The sequence below is a fragment of the Eutrigla gurnardus genome (genome assembly GCF_963514095.1).
Source record: "Eutrigla gurnardus genome assembly, chromosome: 13".
NCBI lineage: Eukaryota > Metazoa > Chordata > Actinopteri > Perciformes > Triglidae > Eutrigla > Eutrigla gurnardus.
Genome location: NC_139936.1, coordinates 23,652,037 through 23,676,950, shown reverse-complemented (window position 1 = coordinate 23,676,950; position 24,914 = coordinate 23,652,037). Strand labels below are relative to the sequence as shown.

At 42.9% G+C, this 24,914-nt stretch overlaps 1 protein-coding gene across 1 annotated transcript; it reads left to right on the top strand.

Annotated features, from left to right (window-relative positions):
• The first annotated feature begins 885 nt into the window (after positions 1–885).
• gcn1 (GCN1 activator of EIF2AK4) lies at positions 886–24,864 on the top strand. Its single transcript, XM_084024186.1, has 57 exons — positions 886–925; positions 2,131–2,233; positions 2,342–2,405; positions 2,549–2,680; positions 3,395–3,503; positions 3,744–3,842; positions 3,972–4,106; positions 4,276–4,453; positions 5,128–5,202; positions 5,456–5,584; positions 5,670–5,720; positions 5,809–5,907; positions 5,997–6,170; positions 6,272–6,424; positions 6,526–6,618; positions 6,728–6,803; positions 7,759–7,918; positions 8,064–8,253; positions 8,796–8,920; positions 9,209–9,387; positions 9,507–9,600; positions 9,682–9,795; positions 9,907–10,105; positions 10,197–10,346; positions 10,897–11,078; positions 11,367–11,447; positions 11,779–11,922; positions 12,192–12,316; positions 12,560–12,749; positions 12,859–12,929; positions 13,257–13,422; positions 13,544–13,738; positions 13,873–14,119; positions 14,280–14,401; positions 14,678–14,792; positions 14,955–15,134; positions 15,744–15,964; positions 16,055–16,123; positions 16,212–16,350; positions 16,668–16,864; positions 17,092–17,234; positions 17,326–17,443; positions 17,576–17,791; positions 17,876–18,040; positions 18,626–18,787; positions 18,877–18,969; positions 19,052–19,195; positions 19,281–19,550; positions 19,650–19,763; positions 20,110–20,340; positions 20,517–20,710; positions 21,706–21,820; positions 22,175–22,271; positions 22,538–22,686; positions 23,468–23,578; positions 23,932–24,153; positions 24,247–24,864. Exons 1-57 carry the CDS (start codon positions 908–910, stop codon positions 24,370–24,372), a joined length of 8,013 nt encoding a protein of 2,670 aa, XP_083880312.1. The 5' UTR covers positions 886–907; the 3' UTR covers positions 24,373–24,864.
• Positions 24,865–24,914: the final 50 nt, after the last annotated feature.

Genomic DNA, 24,914 nt, shown 5'->3' with positions numbered 1-24,914 from the left:
CTGGCGACCTGTCCAGGGTGTACCCTGCCTTCCCCAATGACAGCTGGGATCGGCTCCAGCCCCCCCGCGACCCTGAATACAGGATAAGCGGTAGAAAATGGATGGATGGATGGATGGATGGATCTATACGTCACTACTGTGCTTTTTTTTGTTTTGTTAAATGACCAGTCTAAAGTCAAACTTAACGCACAAACTGATGCAAATCAATAGCCAAATCACTATCAAAGGTGTTTCGTTTTACCTAAATCCACAAGATATAGTTTTAGTGATATCAATGGGAACAGTGACCCCTGCTGGCCAATGATTTTTGCTTCAGGTAAATATGCAGAATTTAGGAAAAAAATCGAGTAGAAAAATCTGTCAGCTATATTGTGTAATGACTAATGAGTTTAAACAGTTGACTTATATGTAACCCTTTAACAGGTGGGTTATAAGATTTATATAATATTATTTATAAATATTTTTAAATATATTATTAAATATTCAAAAAATATTTTAAATCCCTTAAAGGTAACTCATTTCATTATCTGCACATTTGAAAATATCCATATTTACTGATGAGATATATTTGTAGAGCATGTCGACTACATAATGGCCTTTTCATGTTTTTTGCAACATGGCGATGAACTTTTTGACTTTATATTCCATGGCTTTTATACCAATTTGATTTCATCATTCTATACATTTACTTATTTCGACAAACCATACTATGGATTTTTTTTAATAACTTCCTTCGATACACTATAGTATGACTTTTCTTTAAATAATATATTTAAATAACCATTTTTCAAATTGTATGTAAGAATATAAAAAGATACGCTTGCCATTAAAGGAAATACAACATTTACGTAGTACTTGTGACCCGGAAGTGACACCAGAAAGTCCTTCCTGCATCGAGACCGGCAAGATGGCAGCGGACACGCAGGTTTGTGTGGCTGGCTTTTAATAGTATCCGCTGATGGAAAGGTATTTAATTATGGTAGAGACGAAATTCTGTGTTGACTAGCGGTTTATAAACACGCTGCCGATTTTTTGGCATCCAACGTGAAATTCGGGCAAAACCGGACAACAGCTAGCGAGCAGGCTGTTAGCTCGGTGCTACGTAGCCGTTAGTGTGAACAGGAGCTGCTAACGGTCACCGTACAGACGCAGGACCGGTTTCCGAGGCTTTGTTCGTGTGGTACCGTCCTGTAGTCCAACGTGTCGGGGGTCTAAACATACTGTCATTAACTACAATTGGTCTGAATTCCTTCAATTAGGCAGACGCGCATCACATCATTGAGCATTGAGTTATGTGATGATTACTTAAGCCACGCCCTCCATAAGTAATAAAATGTAATCAGTTAACTCATCGACAATCATCTTTGTAGAGAAGCTCCACAAAAAACATTTCCTCCCTTTCTTTTAATTTCTCAGAAATAATCTCACTCTGTTCAAACTAACACACTGGCCACTTCGTCAAGTACAATTGTTGCAAGCTTCTATAATCCTAAACAACTGTTCTGTCATAAACTATGATGCCTGTAATTCATTTCATTTTCATAGAAGTGTTAAATCAAAGTATATGTTTTGCATTGAGGTCATAATTAGTGCTGTTAGTGTTGTACTGGACTCCTTTGTATTGAGATGTTTCTAATATTCCTCCCCTCACGTATTTAAACACTTGTCAATATGATGTAGTTCAGTACACCACCACTGGAAACCCCAACCTCAGTGTTACACATATTTAAACATCCCAGACAATATCAACCAAATAATTATAATTATAAACTTAGTCAAGGTAGAATTGCATTTACGTGTACCTAATATTGTGGTCACTGAGTGTATTTAATCCATCTTTAAAGGACTGCAGTCCCAATCTTAACACCAATGTCCTAAATATGAATTGACAAACAGACAATTGGTTGATTTTTGTCGATCAACTGCTAATGATGGGCTACTTTTCTGCTAAGCAGCCCAATTCCTCAGTAGCAAAGTATTCCTTAGACCCAGACTTTAACATGTCAGAATAAGCCACCTTTCCTGGCCTGTGTGATCATGGAGTGATTATATGGCCCTGGATTAAAGTCACTGCTGCCATTTACTGCATAGAGGTCACATGTCTTCATAATAATGTTGCTATTACTTTAGGTTTCAGACACACTGAAGAAATTTGCTGCAAAAGTGACTACAGCCAGTGTGAAAGAGCGCAAGGAGATATTTGGGGAGCTGAGACGGTGTATCAAGGGCAAAGGTAAGGCATTTCATGTTATTTTATTTTCTACACTGTTTAACATAGGTGCTATAATCATTACTAATGCATCTTAAAAATTCCTCTTCTTTCCCCCCCCCCCCTATTTAGAGTTACCAGAGCCTGCCGTCAAAGGATTATGCAAGCTCTTCTGTCTGACTCCTCACAGATATCGGTTGGTTACTGTGCCATGACTTTCAGCCATGAGAAAACCCAGATTAACACAATGGAAATATTCAAACCTTCATGATTGTAGGATTTATTTGAAAGGAGTGAGTGTCCTTTGTGTTTACGCGGATGGATGTTTGTGCTTCTCAGGGATGCTGCATCACGCAGAGAGCTCCTCTCTGTCATTTCCCAGCTGGCTGACAGTCAGCCTAACATCCTCTTAACCAGCCTCCTCCACGGCCTGCTTAACAGTGGAGTCATCAGCAAAAATGGAGAGCCCAGGTACTTCTCTGAACTGTATCATGCAGCCTTAAATCAATAAAGATTGTAGTTGCACCACTCATAAGGGTTTACACTTACAGATGAGAAAAGAACAACTGCATCATCATCATCATCGCCCTGTCAGCGTTAGACATCTTTAATTTTTCACTTTTAGAGGCAGGGTAATGAAAGGAATTCTGTAATGTTCTATATATGATTATATTGATGTTAGTGCAGTTAGGAGAAACACTAACAATATGGCCAATCTTTGTTTTGGGTGAAATTTTGTCAAAATACTTTTTTTTTTAAATGACGTATAGTTGAACTGCAGAGATGTCCTGGCCTACATTTACATTTACATTTAGGTCATTTAGCAGACACTTTTGTCCAAAGCGACTTACAATAAGTACACACAGTGTTCTAAGGAAAACATCTTTGTTTGCAACAAATCCCCACAAAAAAATCACACCATGATCTTTTTCATGCTTTTCAATGGAAATCACAATAATAATGTGGAAATTCTACATTTCCTCTAATATCACATAACGCAATTGCAGTCACCATATTCACAATATATTTTTTCACATGTGTTCAGCCTGGTTTTCACAGCGTTGTATAATAATTCATTAATCAAATCAGCAGAAACAGACGGGTGTGTCTCGATAGCAATCTTTGGTTGAATATTATCCCGGTTGTACCTATCTCCCTCTTATGTTTGCCGTATTATGTTTCCAGCAAATGCACAGGCTCTGCTGCCTTCATCGGCTTGTCTTGGACCTGCCTTTTAGTGCCCAGTGTGTTTTCTGCCCCAGAGAAAAGAGAAGGACCTATCTGGAAGAAAATGGTCAGTAATATGTGAATGGAATGAATTATATGAACGTTCTCTGTGATTCAGACACAACTACTTTCACCCCGTCATACAGTTTTTCTTGCGGTGTTAAATGTTGCTGTCATAGTTGGTTATCTGCTGAAGTGTGTTCCACTTGAGTTGACAATCCTCCCACAGAATTCTCCCACATTTGACGAGTGTCAATGATCTCTTTTGGATGTTGCTGGTATCAACTTCTGTTGTACTTTCATTCAGGTGGAGGTTCAGAGCCTTCTTGTCGCTGAGGTGGTGGGTGGAGCCAAGACCACGGCTCAGAAAACAAGCCTCAAGAATCTCAGTAACCTCTGGAAGAAAGTGAGCATGAATCACAGTGGCATAATCAGACACATACTGATCTAACCGGGCGTTCAGACTGAATTGTTCACGTCAGTCATGAGAACACAGAAATGCTGGGTCAGTGTGACATTGTGTTGTCTTTTACAGAACCCTGGACTGGTGGATGACTACATCAGCACACTGTTGAGTCTGGACCAGAGCCCCACTACTCTGGCCATGCTGGGGGTGTGTCTAGACTTCTGCACTGCTCAGAAAGACAAAGCTACAATAGAGAAGCACAAGGTGAGATTTCTTTAGTTATCAGTTTAGAAACTACAGTTCTAACATAATTAACCAATTTTGCTCTGCATTCAGATTGTTTCAAGGAGTACATGGAATCTCAGATAAATATAATAATACATAATTATATTTGGCTGCTGGAACATATAACCTTGTGTCTCCTTTTTTTCAGACTGCCCTGCTGGACTTGTACATAAAATCAGTCCTTATGAGCAAAACAAAACCACAAAGGCACATTTTGGACAAAAGTGTCTCCTTTCTGCGTCACGTGTCCCACTCTGAGTTCAAGGAGCTGCTACTCCCGACTCTGCAGAAGACCATGCTCCGCAGTCCAGAGAACGCCATGCAGAGTGAGATACTTTGAGTTTCTGATGATTCATTCAAATGGTTTTAGTGTGTAGCATCATTTTCCAACATAGCAACATGTATTATGGATTGCCATGCTTCTTTTCCATATGAACAAACATAATGTCAGAAGATGCAACATCAACACTGTTACAAATAAATTAATAATAAAAAGAAAGTAACTAAACAACATTGTTTTTTATGTATAAGAAAAACAATAACACAATGAAATATTGACATGCAATAATGACAGTAATCAATCATGTTAGTAAGGCCTTTATACAGGATTCTTTTGTGCAATTAATTTCTACATCTTTTCAAACACAGAGAACACTTGTATGTAATATAAATAATACAGGCATCAACGGACAGATCGGACATATTCCAAATAGGATCCAGTAGTTGGTGACTGTGCAGATCTATTTAAACAGTTTATTAGACCAATGTTGCAACTGTTACATTTGTTGGCAATGCTGCCAAGTTTTGATCCAAACTATTCGCGGGTGAGTGTCACATTATTTGTGTTATTTGTCATGCCTTATGTGTGTAAAGGCCTTTCACTGTCTAACTTCACCTTCACAATGTTCTTGAATATCTGATGATGGTGCTTAATAGTACCTGCTTGTTTCTCAGGAATCTCTCATATAGTAGATTAAAGCATTGTCTGGTCTCTTTCCAGCCGTTTCCTGCCTGCTGTCAGCTGTGACTCTCGACCTCAGTCAGTATGCCATGGATATTGGAAAGGCCATTGCTAGTAAGTTAATTTTATTAAGTGTGCATTAGGCTTGGGCCGGTTGAAACATTTTCAAACAGGTCTGATACTCAGTCCTGTACACCGAACTGAATCGGTGAAAAGAGAGAGAGGAAATAGAAAGAAAAGTTTGCATCTTGTGGAACATATTTTAAAGCATCCACACAGTTGTCATTAGGGTATGATTTCTCACAGAAGAATCACTCAATCCAGCGTAGTTTTGTGTGTTAAATGACTAGTGTGGTCCGTGTTTCAGGCCAGCTGAAAGTGAATAATGCCCAGCTGATGGAGGAGGCGGTCCAGGCCATGCAGAACCTGGCCAAGCAGTGCAGCGACCCCACTGCTGTGCAGGACACCGTCACTCACCTTTTCAAGATTCTCGGAGGTAAACTAGTAATTGACCTATTAGACTGAAATATTGTCGGAATCGTGTTTGGTTTTGCTCACCTTCATAATTGTTGTGGTTGCAGGGTCTGAAGGAAAGCTCACAGTTGTTGCCCAAAAGATGAATGTGTTGTCCGGTAAGAGGCCTTGCTAACACTTATCATTTCAGCTATCCACAACATACAATTGCGAACAGTTTTTGTGAACCTGAAAATGTTGTTCCAGGGATTGCCAGCTGCAGTCATCATGCTGTGTCAGGAACCTCCAACCAGACTCTCAGCTCTGCAGTTGCTCTGATGTTTATCCCGTATTTACAACAAGAAGGTATCATTCTTTTTTCTCTCTGTTCTGCCAGAAATTTGACGACAGATTTATGTTTAAGTGTATCACTAACTTTTCTTTGTTTCACTTAGTTCACGAGGCTACCTTGGTGCATGCAGTGTCTGTACTCTCCCAGTGGAGCGGTCGTCTTACAGTGGAAGTTCCTACCGCTCTGCTGGACTGGTTTAAGAAAGCTTTCACCCTCAAGACCTCCACCTCTCTGGTCCGACACGCCTACCTTCAGGCCATGCTGGGGGCCTTCAAAGGTCGGTCACACTGGGGACGTCACGCTATGTGTCGAATATACACATCCTTAAATTGAACCCCATCCTTATTCCTGTGCTATCACATTTCCCCTGGTTTTTAGGTGACACTCTGGCCCAAGCCTCAGACCTTGTGCCCTTGCTCCTCCAAACAGTGGAGAAAGCTGCGGCTCAGAGCTCCCAGCTTGCTCTGCTTGCAGAAGGTGTGGCAGCATCTGGTCTTTTGAGTCGTCTGGCACTGCTAGAGACACAGACAGGTGAGGCTGGCATCTCAAAAATGTGTTATTTTTTCTCACTTAAGGAGAATGTTGGAGCAAACAAGGGTGGGAAGTGATAAAGTTTTTTTTTGTCTCTGTAGAGGCGAAGTTCTCCAGCTTTTGGAACTTGATCTTAGATGAGAAGAAGCCACTTTTCACCACAGAGAAGTTCCTCTCCCAGGCCAATGATGAAAGTAAGGCAACATATCTCCCTCATGCCTCCGAGGTTAAAGGCTCATGAGTGTTCTGAAATTCTCAGACATGGAATGATGGCCTGTGTCTGTTTTTCCACTCTGTCTTTAGCTCTACTCACCGTGCTGCTGCTCTGTGAAAGGCTCTTCCTGGACCATGCACACAGGCTGAACACCAGCAAGTCACTGTGAGTCCATCCCTCTGGTAACATACAGACAACCTTTGACCTTGAAACTGTTTTGCTGCAGGTAGACGCTTCAAAGCTCCGTTCAAAACATTGAGATTTAAATTCTAAATTTGAATGCCCACAGCTTTTTTTTCTTTTTGCATGTCTATACATTTTTGTTAAAAGCTGGTATTTCTGTCATCAGATGATGATCATGCTGCATTAATAATAATAATATACTAGGTCTAGAATTAGATTCCAGTGGCAGCTACAGTTGGGTTTTTTTCAACTTGTGATCCAAGCATTTCCAGTAAATCCAGGATGTTGCAAAAGTCAAATATTGAAAATGTATTGAAAAAATGTGGTTGTAATAATTTCCAAAATTCACAGCATGTTTTTATCAAGTGAACTATTCTGCATCAATTCATATTTGTTGGCATGGAGCCTTTAAAAGAACATTTTCACTGCCATTAAATAACCTTTGGTCTTGCCACACACAAAGGGAAGCACGCACCTGTATTCACATGGTGGCCTAACAGCAATCTTAACAGTACAACAACAAAAACTGATGACATCATAAAAAGTAACGACAACACTCATTTCGTTCAGCCCTAAAAATGTCTGGGAGCACTTATATACTCGTTAAACACAAACACCAGCCAAACATGTGCCTGCATATTTTTTGTTGACCAAAGGATCATGAAGTATATCCACCAGGGTGAGATCAAAGGGCCAAATTATCTGGAATATGAGCCTTGAACTACCGATTTTGCAAAACATAATTAAACATACTGATAAAGATTAAACACATTTCCTGTATTTTGTTTTTCAAAGGTTTTCCACAAAGAATGATTGAATCCACTTAATGTGGAGGAAAATTCATAACACAAATTAATTACAGATTTGTGTCATTCACCTAAATCCCGTTGTGCCTTAAGCACTAGTTAATGTTTTCCTGCATGTAACTCTTCTGTAGGATGTATCATCACGCCACAGTTGCCGTCCTGCTGTCTCGAAGCTGGCGTGTGAGGAAGCGGGCTCAACAGACGGTCAGGAAGCTCCTCTCCTCTCTGGGTGGAGCCAGTCTTGCCCATGGCCTTCTGGGAGAACTCCGCGTGGTCATCAACAAACACAAAGTACAGACTTTTTCCTTTTATTCACCATAGATGTCCGAAACATAGAGTTACATCTTTAAAAATTGGTTGTGGATCATGGAATCGAACAACCGCTACAGCTCGACTGTTCCAGCCTGATTGTTACTGTCTGTGTGTAAATTGGCAGGTTTTGCCCCAGGACGTCCTGGTATCAGATTCGGGAGAGCTGACGGAGCTTGGTCGCAGCTACATTCCCCCGCGTGTCCTGCTGGACGCGCTGTGTGTCGTTTGCTCCTCTGCCAGCCAATGGGGCGATCCCACAGAAGCAGAGAGTTTGGCCATGGAGATCCTCATAGTCACTCATCATCCATCCATAGGTATGAGAATGAGTCGCTCTCCAGAAATGTGCTGCCCACTTGGTAACCAGTCAGGTTAAACTTTTAACCATGTTTTTAAACCAGGTTTTTCTGGTTTTCAACACTATTCTCCCATGTGTTTTGTGTCTAAGTGAATGGGGGCAACAATTTCTTAAATGGGTCTACTATTGAGGGAGAATGCTGGAGCCGGCAGCAGTGAAACGAGCTATAATCATACCGGGCAATTATGCACCATCAATGTGTGTCCACTTAAAGTACTTTTTTTGTGCCACTAATAGACTCATATTGTAATGAAATATATCTGACAACAATATGTAAATGGCCCAACAGAGAACTACCTTTTGCTTGAACTTGTCTGTTTGTTTTTCTAAACAAGTCCTTCTCAAGTCTTCTCGGTTCTCAAGTCTCTTGTCCCTTTGACACAAAAACATGGAAAATGGGGTCCAGTTACCCTTTAATAAGACCAGAGTTAGTTATGGGGGTTTATTGACACTCTGCCTTATACATTTCCAAGTCATTCACTCTGCCTGTCTCTCTTTCAGTTGAAGCTCGCCGCGGCCTCTGGCCTCTCCTGCTCCTCTCCATGAACATAAAAGTGGACGAGTTTATAGAAAATAATCTGGAGGCTATTCTCCCACGTCTACTGGAGGTCAACGCTGACAACCAGGTCTGAAAATAACACACGCCTCGTTATGCTGCACATACATAAGATTTATACACACAGTGTACTTACCTCATTCCTGTGAAGAAACCAAGATTGATTGATGGATCGATAGTTTTGTATTCTGTGCAGAATACGTAGTATTACATTATTAATATATATATATATATATATATATATATATATATAATATATATATATAATATATATATATATATATATATATATATATATATATATATATATATAATATAACGTTACCAGGACGTTAAGTGGTCACTTTTTAATCCTCAGGCAGTGAAGAATGCAGTCGGTGCCCTCTCCAGCCTCTCCCCCAAAAAGCTGTTACCGCAGGTCATGGTTCATGTCAGCGAGGGGCTTTCCCGACCCGCTCTACTTCATGTCACCAGGGAGGAGTATGCCATCATGCTGACCCCCGAGGGAGAGCTGTATGACAACAGCATTATCCAGAGGTAACACGCACCTTCAACAACCACTATGGACGTCTGAACTCAACAGCATTAGCCAGAACATTCTGTGTTCTATTTGTCATTTATCTACTTGTGTCCTCCTTGTTTATATGTTTCTATAGTGCCCAGAAAGAAAGCACCAAGAAGGTCAACATGAAGCGAGAGAACAAGGCATACTCCTACAAGGAGCAGATTATTGAACTGGAGTTACAGGAGGTAAGTGCACGTACCATCATCTGTGTTTTTTTGCTGGCGTTGATGTCTGCAGCACGTTTTGGTTTCTCTTTGATGTGGCAGGAGCTCAAGAAGAAAAAAGGCATCAAAGAGGAATTGCAACTCTCCAGCAAACAGAAGGAAATGATGCAAAGCCAGCTGGAAAGGGAGGCCGCTATTCGCAAGAGACTTGAAGGGGTATGAAACCACGTCATCAAAATGAATGATGTTTAATTTAATACTGAGTGCCTGCTGTGACATTCCTAATGTCTCCATGTTGATCTCTGGTGTGCTTTGTGTTGTCTCCAGCTGCATTTGGAGTTGCAGAGCGTTGTGGGTCTGCTGGAAGCCACTCTGATAGAGAGACCACCTCAGATCACCAGGGAGCTCCCTGCTGTCTTCCAGATGCTGATACCCCTGCTACAGTCCCCTCTGGCTTCTCCATGCATCCAGCAAATCTTCTTGGACATCGGCGTGTGCCTCATGCCCACACACTTTCACCAACTGGGTATGTACCCATGTGGCCTGTCTTAGTAGTGTTTTGTATTGATAGACACTGCCTTGTTATCTTGACTCAGTGTCCATTTTTCTCCTTCTAGCCGTGCTTATAGGACATGTGACTTTACGGTTGCTGAAGCCAGAGTTCGATCTGGACGAGGCCTGGGAACAGGAAGACCTGGACACAGCAGCCTACCGCACCATACTACTGCTGCACAACCACACTGTCCCACAGAGAGATGCCAAGACTGGTGAGCACAGTCATGGACACTAGTGAAAGTTTCAGCTACAAACACCACATCGAGACACACATGCACACTTCAGAAAATCGCCTTAAATGGATAGTTTGGATGTTTTGAAGCAGTGTTGTATGAGGTACTTATCCATCGTCAGTGTATTACCTACAGTAGAGGATGGCTTGCACGCCCAGTTTGGTAAAACCGCTCTGGAGCAAAGTAATGTATTGCTTTAGAGGGGTGCAAAATCCTGTTTTTACCTGCCACAGCCAACATTTACCCCGTGTTTGGCAGGTGACAGTTAAAATATGTTCTTAAATATGTTCTAATTGAATCCCCTCACTGTTGCACAACATCCAGCCAATATTTTATTGGATTTATAAGTGGAAGTGGAAAGAGTTTTTGTGGTGCAGAAGATGCACACCATTATAGGTGCAAACATTTTTCATAAAAATATAACCCCAGTAACAAGTTAGAGTGGTAGCAAGCAACTAAGATATGAAATGGGACTTCTGGGACACTGAGTGCTCTCTGGTTTCTTCATGTTGTTTGGTTTGTTCCTTAGATGTGGCTCCACTGTCTGCTCCGGCTTTCTCCGTCTGCTTCCCCCTCATCAACGCCATGCTCAGGGAGTGTTCAGACAGCACCGAGGAGACGGAGAACATGATGACCAAAGCCCTGCAAGTCATCATCCAACACTCCCAGCTTCGGGCTGCCAAAGACAGTGATGACTTTGCTATAGATGAGGTAGAGAAATGCATTTTAATTGCATTTTCTTTTGTTTGACCTGCAAATGAAGAAGGTTGGAAAATACATAATTTATTTGAAAATAAATTAAAAGCTGGCAGAAACCAGATATGACTGAGTAACAGACGACAAATTGTTGTCATGCACCCCCATTGCAGATTGTATATACTCAGCAGGCTTCTAAATAGCAGTCTGTTGGGTTTGCAGATGTATAACCATTAAGCAGAGTCATTGACTGCACTGTCATTTGTAGATTAATGTACTGACTGTTGTGTTTCCTGGTCTCAGAACGGCCCTGAACTGCTTCCACGTGTCAGCATGCTGCTGCTCCTGACGAGAATAATCTCCACAGCCACCCCGAGACTCCAGGTAAACTAATTTTACATTTCATTTTTGTTGTTGTTGTTGTTGCCCGAGTTCTATGTAGTATATAGACACAGACACTCACTGATTTAGCTTTTGAAAGCTCTTTTTTCTCTCCCCTGATCTGGAGCTGGTCTAGATGGCCTATGAATAATATCTCAATATTTTTTCGGCTAAGTTGCCATATATACAATATTTTTCTTGATGTTTCATTTCACAAGCCGAAAAACATTGTATATTTGATACATCATACAATCACCCACCGCTACGCTGTTCCATCCTTTTTTAGCCACGTGGATTCAAACTTTGATGTGCGACTTTCCACACTGTGTTTCAGGTGTTGGCATCTCAGAGCTTGACAGCGCTGTGTGCCAGTGCTGGAGGAGGAGAGGGGTGCACTGTGGCAGAGCAGGCAGAGATAGACGTCCTGCTCAACGCCCTCCTTTCCCCCTGCTTCTCTGTCCGGGATGCTGCCCTCAGGGTGAGCTGTGAACCGGCCCTTAACCCTTTATTTCAGTCAGGAAGAGTCACCACATGTGATGGTTTTCAGCAGTTTTTGCCAGAGATTAAGTTTATGTGCTTTAAAAACAAATGTGTTCATCAAAATAAATGTATAACGTTTCTATTTAGTTTTAATCGATATGAAAACAGTGCTATTAACATATCTAGTGGTAACCTTGGTTAAGTGACAATGATATGGTCTGTGTATGGCTATTCGACTTGCTATTAACACCCGGTCGTTGTGCTCAGGGATTATTGGAAATGGAGTTTGCCCTGCCCACAGACAGCACAGAGGCCAGCGGGCTGAGTTTGCTGCGCAGGCTCTGGGTTGCCAAGTTTGATGTTGAGGAGGAGGGCCGAGCCTTGGCCGAAACGTATGTATTATGGTCTTTCTTGTTTCTTTCTTCTACTAGCTGAGTGCCCATTCTAAAACTCACAAAACATCACATTGTCTTTTCCTACAGCAGTCTCCATGTTCTCCAAATCACATTCATGTTCCATCATACCAAATATTAACTTTGCAGTTCTTTACATTTAATTAAAAAGCAGCTGCAACATTTGACCATGTTGTTAATTCACCAGCTGAACTAATTCCTTGGTTTGTCTTTCCTCCTCAGACTCTTGGAATCTCTGGGTATTGAGTTGGTCCCTGAGATCTGCTCCCTGCTGATCGAAGACGTCACCCACCACGAGGAGGCTGTCCGCTCTGCTGCAGCCGAAGCTCTGTCGAGCTCCGTGTCCCAGTACAGAGACCAGTCTGCTACAGTGTTGGGCCAGCTCACTGAGCTCTACCACAAGAAACTCTACGTGAGACCCTGCACCATGGAAAACCAAATGATTACTCTTGTTGCTCTGACTACTTATAGTGGATGAAGTTGTGCTCAGAAATAAATACTATTATATTTTTCTATTAAAGAGACCACCTCCTGTGCTGGATGCCCTGGGCAGAGTCATCTCTGAAGCACCGCCTGACCAATGGGAGGCCAGGTAAACCTCAGTGTTTGTTTGCAAAGATGAGATATCCCAGAGTCACTTAATATCTACATTAGCCTATTGTGAAGGAGGGCAGAGCAGAAATATTTGGATTGGTTCCAACAAGGAGATTACATGCCACAAAATAATAATGACTACACAAAAAGGAAGGATGGCGCTCGCTACTCTTTCCTTTTGTAATTTGAGACAGATTATATCCTAACCCCCACGTGTTTGTTTATGAATGGCTTGCTTAGATATCAGCTACTATCAGATAAGTGAATGCCGTTATAACAGAGTAGTAGAAACCATAACCATTTTGTGAATCCCATTCTTTGTCAGGGGTGGTATTGCTCTAGCGCTGAACAAGCTGTCCCAGTACCTGGATGAATCTCAGGTCACCCCTCTCTTCCTCTTCTTTGTTCCTGATTCCCTGAACGACCGTCACACTGAGGTGAGGCGCTGCATGCTGGATGCTGCCCTCGCTGCACTCAACACTCACGGAAAGGTACGTCTACCATCTGTTTTTCAGCCAACTACTGTTAATTTCACTGTATAAACACACAGATATGTTCTATCATGTATTAATAACCATTTATGCCTGACACTGTACCTGCCTTATGTAACAGGACAACGTGAGCTCCCTGCTGCCAGTGTTTGAGGAGTTTCTAAAGGACGCCCCCCAGGACGCCAGCTACGACTCTGTCCGTCAGAGTGTGGTTATTCTCATGGGCTCCCTGGCAAAACATCTGGATAAAAATGACCCCAAGGTCAAACCCATCGTGGCCAAGCTCATCACTGCACTCTCTACACCTTCACAGCAGGTAAACAACTCACCCTGCTTCCCTACTAAGCTTTGATTTTTGAGAGTGTTAGCACCCAAGCGTTTGAGTTTGTCACTTTGATGATCCATTACACGTCATAGCATTATTCCACGTCGCTTGTCATCTCTCATCAGGTCCAGGAGTCTGTGGCAAGCTGTTTACCTCCTTTAGTCCCTGCCATCAAGGAGGACGCTGCAGGGATTGTTAGGAACCTGCTGCAGCTGCTGCTAGAAAGTGACAAGTACGCAGAGAGGAAGGGGGCAGCGTACGGCCTGGCAGGCCTGGTCAAAGGTCTCGGGATCCTGGCGCTCAAACAGCAGGAAATCATGAGCACTCTGACTGATGCCATCCAGGACAAGAAGAACTTCCGACGGAGGGAAGGTGAGTAACATTTATCCAACCACTGAACTGTCTGGTTTTGCTAGATTTTACACGCATTGATGCAGATATTATGTATATCAGACGTCATCTACTGGAGCTCAAGACTACTTCTTTTTCCCAAACATAAACGACCACTAATCAGCTGATTGTCTCTATCCAGGGTCACTGTTTGCCTTTGAGATGCTGTGTAACATGCTGGGGAAGCTGTTTGAGCCGTATGTGGTCCATGTGCTGCCACACCTCTTGCTCTGCTTTGGAGACGGAAACCAGTATGTCAGAGAGGTGAGCGTGCAGATCATATCCAAGAGCCTCCTTCTACATTAATAGATACATTTCTGCTTTAATTTGTCTCTTATTTTAGACATGTCTTGCTTTTAAGAGGTCTTTCTTCAATATCCAGTGTTTCTGTATATCCACATTAAAACATAGTAAGGCTGATGCAAAACGGGATCCAAGAAACCGGCAGCCCTTTAGGAAAACTTAGTAATTCCTGTCATAGAGTTTGTGTGCAAACATGTGCAGCATCCCTTTCCAAAGTTTGAACCCCTGCCTCCTCAGGCTGCAGACGACTGTGCCAAGGCTGTGATGAAGAACCTGAGTGCTCATGGAGTCAAGCTCGTCCTTCCCTCCCTGCTGGTGGCGCTAGAGGAGGAGTCCTGGAGAACTAAAGCAGGTTAGGATCCATTTATGCACAGGATTCCTAGGAAATTACTGGACTATCTTGGGATGTTATCATTAGGGTTTTAGCCATACTTATGCTCTTATCAATACTCCTCATCTGTTGTTTTATCAGTACTTTTTAGCTTCTAGTGAGTCACATCCCTCTTTCCTCCAGGCTCGGTGGAGTTGCTCGGTGCCATGGCTTTTTGTGCACCCAAACAGCTGTCATCCTGCCTGCCCAGCATCGTGCCAAAGCTGACTGAGGTGCTGACTGACTCCCACGTGAAGGTGCAGAAGGCCGGCCAGCAGGCTCTCCGCCTGATCGGCTCTGTAATCCGAAACCCTGAGATCCTTGGTAAGTGAGTCAGAGTCATGCGGCAGAGGTGCCATGACAGAAAATCCATCCAAAGGACATATTCAAACTTCCTTTTTTTCTTCACATAGAAACAGTTTTTGGAAGGTCTGCTGATAAGTTGTCAGGGCCACTGACATAGTACATAATAATGCAAAAATATTTCACAAAAGAATATGTTTGTGCAGAGTTAAAAGCTTTTCTGACCTCTGTTGCCTGCTACCCATCTCTGCTTGAGGCTGGAGGCTACATTAGTTGCTATTCCCTTAACGCACCCAAATCTCTGATGCAACTCAGTGGCCCATTTGCACTGTGGGTAATGTGACCTGGTTTGTCAAGGGAAAAGAATGAAGCCATTGAAAATTTGCAATACTATTTGTTATTAACGCTGTATCAAATAGGTGTCTAAAATACAACAAAGTCCAATAGAACAACACAACATAATTTAGGGTTATAATGTAAATCATTTCAATTGGAAGAAAAGTATTAGTTCAGGCAATGCCAGGTGTGAATACTCATTCTAATACAACGTAAAAGAAATGGCGTTACAAGTTCAACTTTTAGAATTACTTTTTGTGTACAACTGATGTTTGGTAAACGTGTTCCTCTCAGCCATTACGCCCATCCTGCTGGACGCGCTCACTGATCCGTCCAGGAGAACCCAGACATGCCTGCAGACGCTGCTGGACACCAAGTTTGTGCACTTCATTGACGCCCCCTCCCTGGCCCTCATCATGCCCATCGTCCAGAGAGCCTTCCAGGATCGCTCCACTGACACCCGCAAGATGGCCGCTCAGATCATTGGTAACATGTACTCCCTGACCGACCAGAAGGTACACAAACTAAAAACAAAACTTAGTTCAAACTAGTGTATTCTGAAGACTTGTATTTGGTTCATGGTGTGATGTTTCCCGTGTTTGTAGGATCTGTCCCCCTACCTGCCTAGTGTTATTCCTGGACTGAAAGCCTCTCTGTTGGACCCGGTGCCTGAGGTGTGTTCAGTGAATTAAACAGTAACTACAGTGAAATATGCACTGTTTGGGAAGTTGAAGCTGTAACTGCTTTTCTTCTCCTCTCCAGGTACGTACAGTCTCAGCCAAAGCCCTGGGTGCCATGGTGAAAGGGATGGGTGAATCCTGCTTTGATGACCTGCTGCCGTGGCTCATGGAGACTCTGGCCTCCGAGCAGAGCTCTGTAGATCGTTCTGGAGCTGCACAAGGTCTGCTCTTCTCACTCCGTCCCTGTTTTGTCCTTGATCGTATAAAATGTAGTCACATTGTCGGTTCCTGTTGGTATACACAGCATTAAAACATTCTAGGGATGGACCGATACCAGTATGGGGGTATCTGGTTCATACTGTGCTCATGTACTCCTACTCACAAAACTAAAAGGCAACGTGGCGTAAACCTCATCAGTTGAGCCTCAGTGATTGCGTGTGATTGATAGGGATTATTATTATTTTATTTTTTTTAGGAGTTTGTTGCATATAATACCTTTCAATGACCCTTTGAATGATTTGTTTCTGGGTGTCTTCAGGTCTGGCTGAGGTGATGGCTGGACTGGGAGTGGAGAAGCTGGACAAGCTTATGCCAGACGTGGTGCAAACAGCCAGCAAGATAGACATTGCCTCCCATGTCAGAGATGGTTACATCATGATGTTCATCTACCTGCCCCTCACCTTTGGTGACAAGTTTACTCCCTACGTTGGGCCCATCATCCCCTGCATTCTCAAGGTAATGCAATGCCCAAAAATGTTTGTTTTTTTATTCATTTGTTTTTGTGCTGTGATTCAAATGTCACTGCTTTAACTGAATATTTCCTTGTGGTTTTAAAATGACTACTTCAGTTCATTCATTTGATCTAAAATGATGTGCATTTTGTCACACAGCTGAGCCGAGCCGCAATATCATAATTTCAATTCATAGCATTGTACCTTTGCTCTACCTGCGTTGTCCACCAGGCTCTGGCTGATGAAAATGAATATGTGAGAGACACGGCACTGCGAGCCGGCCAGCGGATCATCAGCATGTATGCTGAGACAGCCATCGCTCTGCTGCTTCCTGAGCTGGAACAGGGTCTGTTTGATGACCTGTGGAGAATCAGGTCAGACTTGAATACACTGTAACACTTCAGTGTTTGAACGAAAGTCACTCCGGTATTGACTAGTGTGTTGTGTCTCATCGTTGGTTTGCAGGTTCAGCTCTGTGCAGCTGCTTGGTGATCTGCTGTTCCATATCTCTGGAGTGACAGGGAAGATGACCACAGAGACCGCTTGTGAGGATGACAACTTTGGAACAGCTGCATCCAATAAAGTATGAATATTTACAAAATGAACAAAGAATTGCTCTACAGATTTCATAAAAGAGTTCATAAAAGGAAGTTCTCTTTACTGTTGGTCTGTTTTTATACATTGATGTGAGATTTGCTGACATTTTCTCTCCCAGGCTATCATTGGAGCTCTTGGTGGGGAGCGGCGTAATCGTGTCCTCTCTGGCCTCTATATGGGCCGCTCAGACACTCAGCTGGTGGTTCGACAGGCGTCCCTCCATGTGTGGAAGATTGTGGTCTCCAACACCCCCAGAACTCTTCGAGAGATCCTCCCGACCCTCTTCACTCTCCTGCTGGGCTTCTTGGCTTCCACCTGGTCTGACAAGAGAACGGTATGACTCCTTTTGAGCTTTTATTTCCTGGGTGGCGACTGTCAGCCGTGTTTTTACTGACTCTGTGTGTGGGTGTTGTTTTAGATCGCTGCTCGAACGCTGGGTGACCTAGTGAGGAAACTGGGAGAGAAGATTCTCCCTGAGATTATTCCCATCCTGGAGGAGGGTCTGCGCTCTGACAAGAGTGACGAGAGGCAGGGAGTCTGCATCGGCCTAAGCGAGATCATGAAGTCCACTAGCAAAGATGCGGTGAGTCACACAGACGCTGCATTGCACAATGAATAGAAGGAAAGTTATCTGTGAGTTGATCTAAGTATTCAAAGCATCACACATAATAACATGTAGTTTTTGAAGGTTTTTATAGACTTCTTTTAAATGAGCACATTAGTAACTTTGATTTTCACAAGGATTCAAATATTTCAATATTCAAAACACAACCCAATACATTTTTTCATATAAAAAATGTCATATACTGTATATTACAAAGTCTTAAATTTAAGCAAAGCATAAGGCTAGTTTGTTGATACTATCATATAGAGGTGTAAATGTTAGTATGCTTGTCTTTAACTTTTGCATTTTAATAGTCAGAAATGAGCAGTCTGGGAATCCTGTTTCTCTGAGTCTCTACCGTCACTTTCCAAGAAAATCTCCAAAAAATAATCTTTTGTGAATTGCCTTTCACTTTTTCTTTCTTTTTTTTATTAAATATCAAAGTAATACAACTTGTGAGATTTAAGGGTGTGTGCCCTTCTGACAACCATGTTTAGTTCTTTATTTGTTTGGACATTTTGCTTCGGCCAGGACTCTGAGAATTAGGTTTATTTTGTGCTGTAGGTGCTCGTCTTCTCTGAATCACTGGTCCCCACAGTGAGGAAGGCTCTCTGTGACCCTCTGGAGGAAGTCCGAGAGGCTGCAGCCAAAACATTTGAACAGCTTCATGCAACCATCGGTCACCAGGCACTGGATGACATCCTGCCTACCCTGCTCAAGCAGCTGGTGAGGGAGCGAGGAGGACACAAGCGCAATACAGATATTGTTCAAAAGTTTTCACTATGGCTTTTAATCCACTAAATGTCTTTATTCAGGATGACGAGGAGACGGCTGAGTTTGCTTTGGATGGTCTGAAGCAAGTCATGGCGGTGAAGAGTCGCTCGGTGCTGCCTTACTTGGTTCCAAAGGTAACGTTTCACACCCATGGTTACCTTTATAAGGCCATGATATTGTGTCTTCCTGTATCTAAAGAAGTTGTCCCCTCTGCAGCTGACTGCGCCTCCTGTAAACACCCGTGTGCTGGCCTTCCTGTCAGCTGTGGCTGGAGATGCTCTCACACGCCACCTTGGGGTCATCCTGCCCGCCCTCCTCTCCTCTCTCAAAGAAAAGCTGGGAACAGAAGATGAAGCGCAGGTAATAAACCAGCTATGATATCTACAGCAGCTGTCGTATTTGACCCTTCTGTTCATTGCTCTTAAACCTGTTATCTTTGCTTCAGGAGTTGTGCAGCTGTCAAACAGTGATCCTGTCTGTGGAGGATGAAGTGGGCCAGCGGATCATCATAGACGACCTGCTGGAGGCCACGCGATGCGCTGATCCGGGCCTCAGACAGGCTGCCGTCACCATCCTCAACGCCTACTTTGCTCGTACCCGCCTGGACTACAGTGCCCATACTCGCAACCTGCTGTCAGGCCTCATCCGCCTTCTCAACGACACCAACCCAGAGGTCCTCTCTCAGAGCTGGGACACCATCAACTCCATTACCAAGGTGTGTTGATGGCGTGAAGTCAAAGTGGGCAATATGTTGTACATAGTCTTGGCATTGCTGTGAAGCCAATTTGACACCAGTGTTGTTTTTCTTGCATAGAAACTGGATGCAAGCAGCCAGCTGGCTATGATTGATGATCTGCATCGAGACATTAAATCAGTAACTGCAGACCTTAGGGGTCAGCACCTGCCTGGTTTCTGCCTGCCCAAGAAGGTAAGAAGGCTCCCACTGGGACAAAGTCACAGCACAATGTTTTGGTTCTAGCACTTTTTTATTTAGCTTTTCACCTTATAGCACTGGTCCAAACAAGCGCAAAAGAACAACGCAAACTTTACCAAAGTGTTTCAATTTGTCGTTGTGTTGTGTTTAATACAGTTGCCTCTATTTAGGAGGTCAAACATCTTTATCAAAGATGTCTGCATGTCCCAGATTGGGAAATCATAATGGGCCTTTTTCACAATGTTCTGACATGATAAGCACTTAAGCAATTACACAGTTAATCACAAAACAATTGTAATCAGTAATACAAATAATTGATTTCCTGTCTTTGTTTCTTTAGGGAGTGACCTGCATCCTGCCTGTCCTGAGAGAAGGGGTCCTCACTGGTAGCCCTGAGCAGAAAGAAGAGGCAGCAAAAGCATTAGGAGGGGTCATCAAACTGACCTCCCCTGAGGCACTGCGGCCCTCTGTTATCAACATCACCGGCCCGCTCATTCGTATCTTGGGAGACCGCTTTGCCTGGACGGTGAAGACCGCTCTGCTGGAGACTCTCACCCTACTGTTGGCAAAGGTCTGTATCTGCATCTCCCATCTTGATGTGAATAGTCAGTCGTGTCAAAATTAGCCTGCAACTTATTTGTAATTTCGTAACGTTGATTTGCGTTGCTGTTGGTGTATAAAGGCCTCTAGTCAGGAGGAAATATCCCCGTGTTTGGCTCTAACCTCTGGACTGTATTCCTCCTCCAGGTGGGCATTGCCCTGAAGCCCTTCCTGCCTCAGCTGCAGACCACTTTCTTGAAGGCACTGCAGGACTCAAGCCGTGCAGTGAGACTGAGGGCCGCTGAGGCTCTGGGCCAACTGGTTTCCATCCATGCCAAGGTGGACCCACTCTTCACGGAGCAGCTCTCTGCCATCCGCAATGCTGAGGACTCAGGAGTCAGGTGAGCACTCACAGCAGACACTAAAGGTTTGTTCACGCTAAGCGTGAAGCCAGTTTTCACCCCATGTCACTCCCTGTCTGAACGCAGGCTTATTTGAGTTTAGCTGCGGGCTTGTTTGTGTTTATTGGCGTCACTCGTTTAGACGTGCCGGAGAGGAGATGGGTTTACCTTGATGTAAATAGCAACAACTTTTCATCAATCATGGCTGAAACACGTTGTGAAGTCTCAGCCATCCTGACTGGGTTCATAACATCACCTAGAGGTGCTCAGTGAATTTCCCCAAGCTGTATTCACTGTATCTAGCAAGACACGCATCGGCTGGTTTACTAGAGCCGTATGAGCTAACGGCTAAACAACCGCTCCCTTCAAAGCCTCAAGACTCCAGTGACAAAAAGGCAGTGCACTGTTTCAGATGATAGTATTGGAAACCTTTACCACTGAATATATTTCAGATGAAGCCATCTTAAAAGGAAAACACTCTATTGTTAAATTCACAACTCATGCAGCCGTAATCTGTGATGAGGGATTGCAACCACAACTATTCTGGTCTCAAGCCAAAACCAGTGGTCTGAAGGGTCTGTGTCCACTTACCTGGAGGGACAAAGAGTGGAAGATCACTGATAATATGTCGGAAATGGCCACAAACAGCCTATAAATTATTTTTGTAATTTGACAATTGTCCCAGAATGTCAATGCCATTATTGGGTGATATTAAATCATCAGAAATGCCAAATATATAGTAATAAATATTTTGTCCACTAGAGAGCACTGACATGTTTATTTATACTTTAAATAGTCCCACTAGGTACATATCATCTTTATTAATCACATTGAATGGATCAAAATGTTTTGTTTTAAAAAAACAAAGAAATCATTGCTATCAATATTTAGATGTTTGTTATTAACTCTTGAATGTGTATATTGGTATCTGCTTCAAAAGTAAAAAAAAAAAAAACAACTTCTGATGCTTGCGTTGTTTTTCACCCCTCTCTCAGGGAGACGATGCTCCAAGCCTTGAGGTTCGTCATCCAGGGGGCCGGTTCAAAGGTGGACCCAACCATCCGCAAGAACATCACCACCACTTTACTAGGCATGCTGGGACATGATGAGGTATGACGAGAGGAGCAGATGTTTTGGTTTTTAAATCTGTGGTAAAGCCTGCGGCCTGTAATGGATGTTGTATTACATTAAATAGTTGCATATGAAAAAAATAATTAAATAATAACATGTAAGCTCCTGACAAGGATTTGACAGAGTCGTTCTCTGGTGTACTTTCTTCTGTGATCACAGTAGACAAACGGAAATCAGGCAGAGAGGATGTGGTTTTCTAAAATTGTGGTTTTGAGCCTCTCTGTTTGAGACACTTGTAGAGACACTCAACCTGTGTGTGTGTGTGTGTGCGTGTTTGTGTGTGTGTGTGTACGGTGTGTGTGTACGTTTGTGTGTGTGTGTCTACGCACATAGGATGCAACGCGTATGGCGTCAGCCGGCTGTGTTGGTGAGCTGTGTGCCTTCCTGTCAGAGGAGGAGCTGAAGAGTGTGTTACAACAGCACATCTTGGGTCGGTATTTCTAACGTTAACGTCGCATCACATATCTCATGTGTATCATGTTTTGTGTTGCCATTTTAATGTGCACCTAATTGCTGTTTATTACAAGAATAGACTCTGTGTACAGACTGAAATAATAACAGTGACTTAGTAAATGTTTGTTTTTCTTAGTATTTTTCTTGTCCCTTTTTATAAATCCGTTATGGTTACTCTTCTTGTGTTGCGTTTGTTGGATAACCAGAACAGTATGAGTTAATAGATGTTTTCCCTCCCTTCAGCCGATGTGTCTGGTGTTGATTGGATGGTGCGTCATGGTCGGAGCTTGGCCATGGCCATAGCCGTCAAGTCGGCTCCTGAGAAGATGTGTGGGAAGGAATACTGTGATACTGTGACAGAGGCAATTTTGTCCAACGCCACTGCTGACAGGGTGAGAAAGAAGTTTGTGTGACGATCTGTTCTTTGACAATATATTTATCATATCCCTCATGATACTGATGCACATGGCTGCAATGAATAGTCTGTGTAAGTCACCTCTAAGAAGAGTTAGAAGAGGATTATTTGCAAGCTGTTGTTTTATTTGAATGAAGTGCGTGCTACCGTTAAGTTGCCAGGCAACCAGTTGACTCCAGGAAGTCACTTCCTCTGACCAAAACATTTGTCCAGCAGCCCATAACTCACCTTAAAACCACTACTTATATTTTTTACACAGATTAAACCAACTAGAGACGCATCTATTATGTTGTAAGTTATTAACATGCATGCAGTTTAGAGGTGTAGAATTGAAGGAAATTTGTTTTAAATAAAAATATTTTTTCAGTATCCCTCATATTTGGTCCCCCATTTAAACACAGCCAGGCTCCCAGAGTGAGTAGCATAGATCTTGATATATTATTGTTTTGAAGAAAAATCTGTGTAGTATCTGGAATGTATGCCAGAAATGGTGTCCAATAAACACAAATTGGACAACAAAGCATCAATTCATGAGGCCAGAAAGAGGCCGAGGGGGTCAGGGGAAATGTCCGGCCCCCGGTCCCTGAGCTTTCTGAAAATGTGGCCCCCTGAACAATATAGTTGAATAACCCTGGCGTACGGTGGACAAGGTTATGAGGAAAGGTTACAGTCCTGTGTCCTCTACTGTTTTCTTACATTGTATATCCGTTCCTGTTTCCTTCATGTGCGTCAATATTGTGATTGTGCTCTTCTTCCAGATCCCGATTGCCACCAGTGGGATCAGAGCGACGGGATACCTGATGAGGCATCATCTCAGAACCGAGGGAGCCAGTAGTGTTTCCCAGCGCATCATCACACAGTTTGTCAAGGTAAAGCAGGAACTGTTTCACTCAACTGATTATTACAGGACGTTTACTTCCCTTTTCTGGATGTAAGCAAGGAAGTGAGTGCCAAAAAGTGACTATACAGTTAGTCACCCTCTCTGGCTTCATGCAGATTCCATTGTTTTGGAAACATATTTTAAATTATACTTTTTAATTTAATTAAGCACAATTAATTGGTGTTGGGTTGGACTGTAGAACTCACGCACAGGGAGTACTCTTAATATTTAGACATTCATTTTCTATAAAGGGTTATTGCTTATTTTGGAATGTTTTACCATCTTTCAGCTTATAGTTTTGATATTCTTGTTGAGACGTCTGTTTTTTGTGTGACCACACAGTGTCTTCAGAATCAGTCCAGTGACATCCGACTGGTGTCAGAGCGGGTGCTGTGGTGGGTTTTCAAAGAACCGGAGACCCCCTCCATGGAGGCCAATCTCGTCAAGCCCCTACTGAAGAGTCTGCTGGACAACACCAAGGACAAGAACACCAGTGTGAGAGCTCAGAGCGAGCACACCATCGTCAACCTGCTTCGACTCCGACAGGGAGAGGAAACTATGCAGGTCTGACTTGAGACTGTCCGCTATTTCTATTTACAGATATCTATATAACGTATATAGGAAGATCTAATTGTTACTTCTCTTTGTTCATTTCAGAGTATTACTGCCATTTTGGACTCTGCAAGTAACGACCTGCTGGCCGAGTGTCACCGCCGGTCCTTGAAGAAAATCGCCAGCCTGCCAGATTCCAAAGAAGAAATAGATGACACCATCCTAACGTGATGGAGCGGGACTGAGCTCTAAAGTGATCTCTGCTCTGTAGATCCTCACTGTCCAACCCCAGACACACTCACCACACATGCCCATGCTGCCTTTCATGGACCAAGGCTGAGATGGGTCGTGTTTTACCAACAAATTCCTTTTGTTCTCCTCTTTTCTCTTTGTGTCATTGTTTTAGCGGCCTTTAAGCTCAATTTATAACTTTTTTTTTATTATTATTTTATCTCACAATGTGCAGGTTATTCTCCTGTACTGAATTACCTTAGGAAAACACATCAATTTTGATGTTTCAGTGTTTTGCTACTTATTTTACCAAAATGAATCCAAGCATTTAAGACACTGCTGCAATGAAGCAACATCCCTATCTTTAACCTTTATTTGGACTTTGAGTGTGAGAGTTGTTTGTGGGGTTGGAAGCAACCAAGAATAAAGATCATTCTAATGTCCGTGAAACGGTTGTAAAAAGGTCAAACAAATAAAAGGATCTTGATTTCATGTATTGTGTAAAATATTGGGGGTTCTTGGGGGTCAAGGGTCACTCAGAC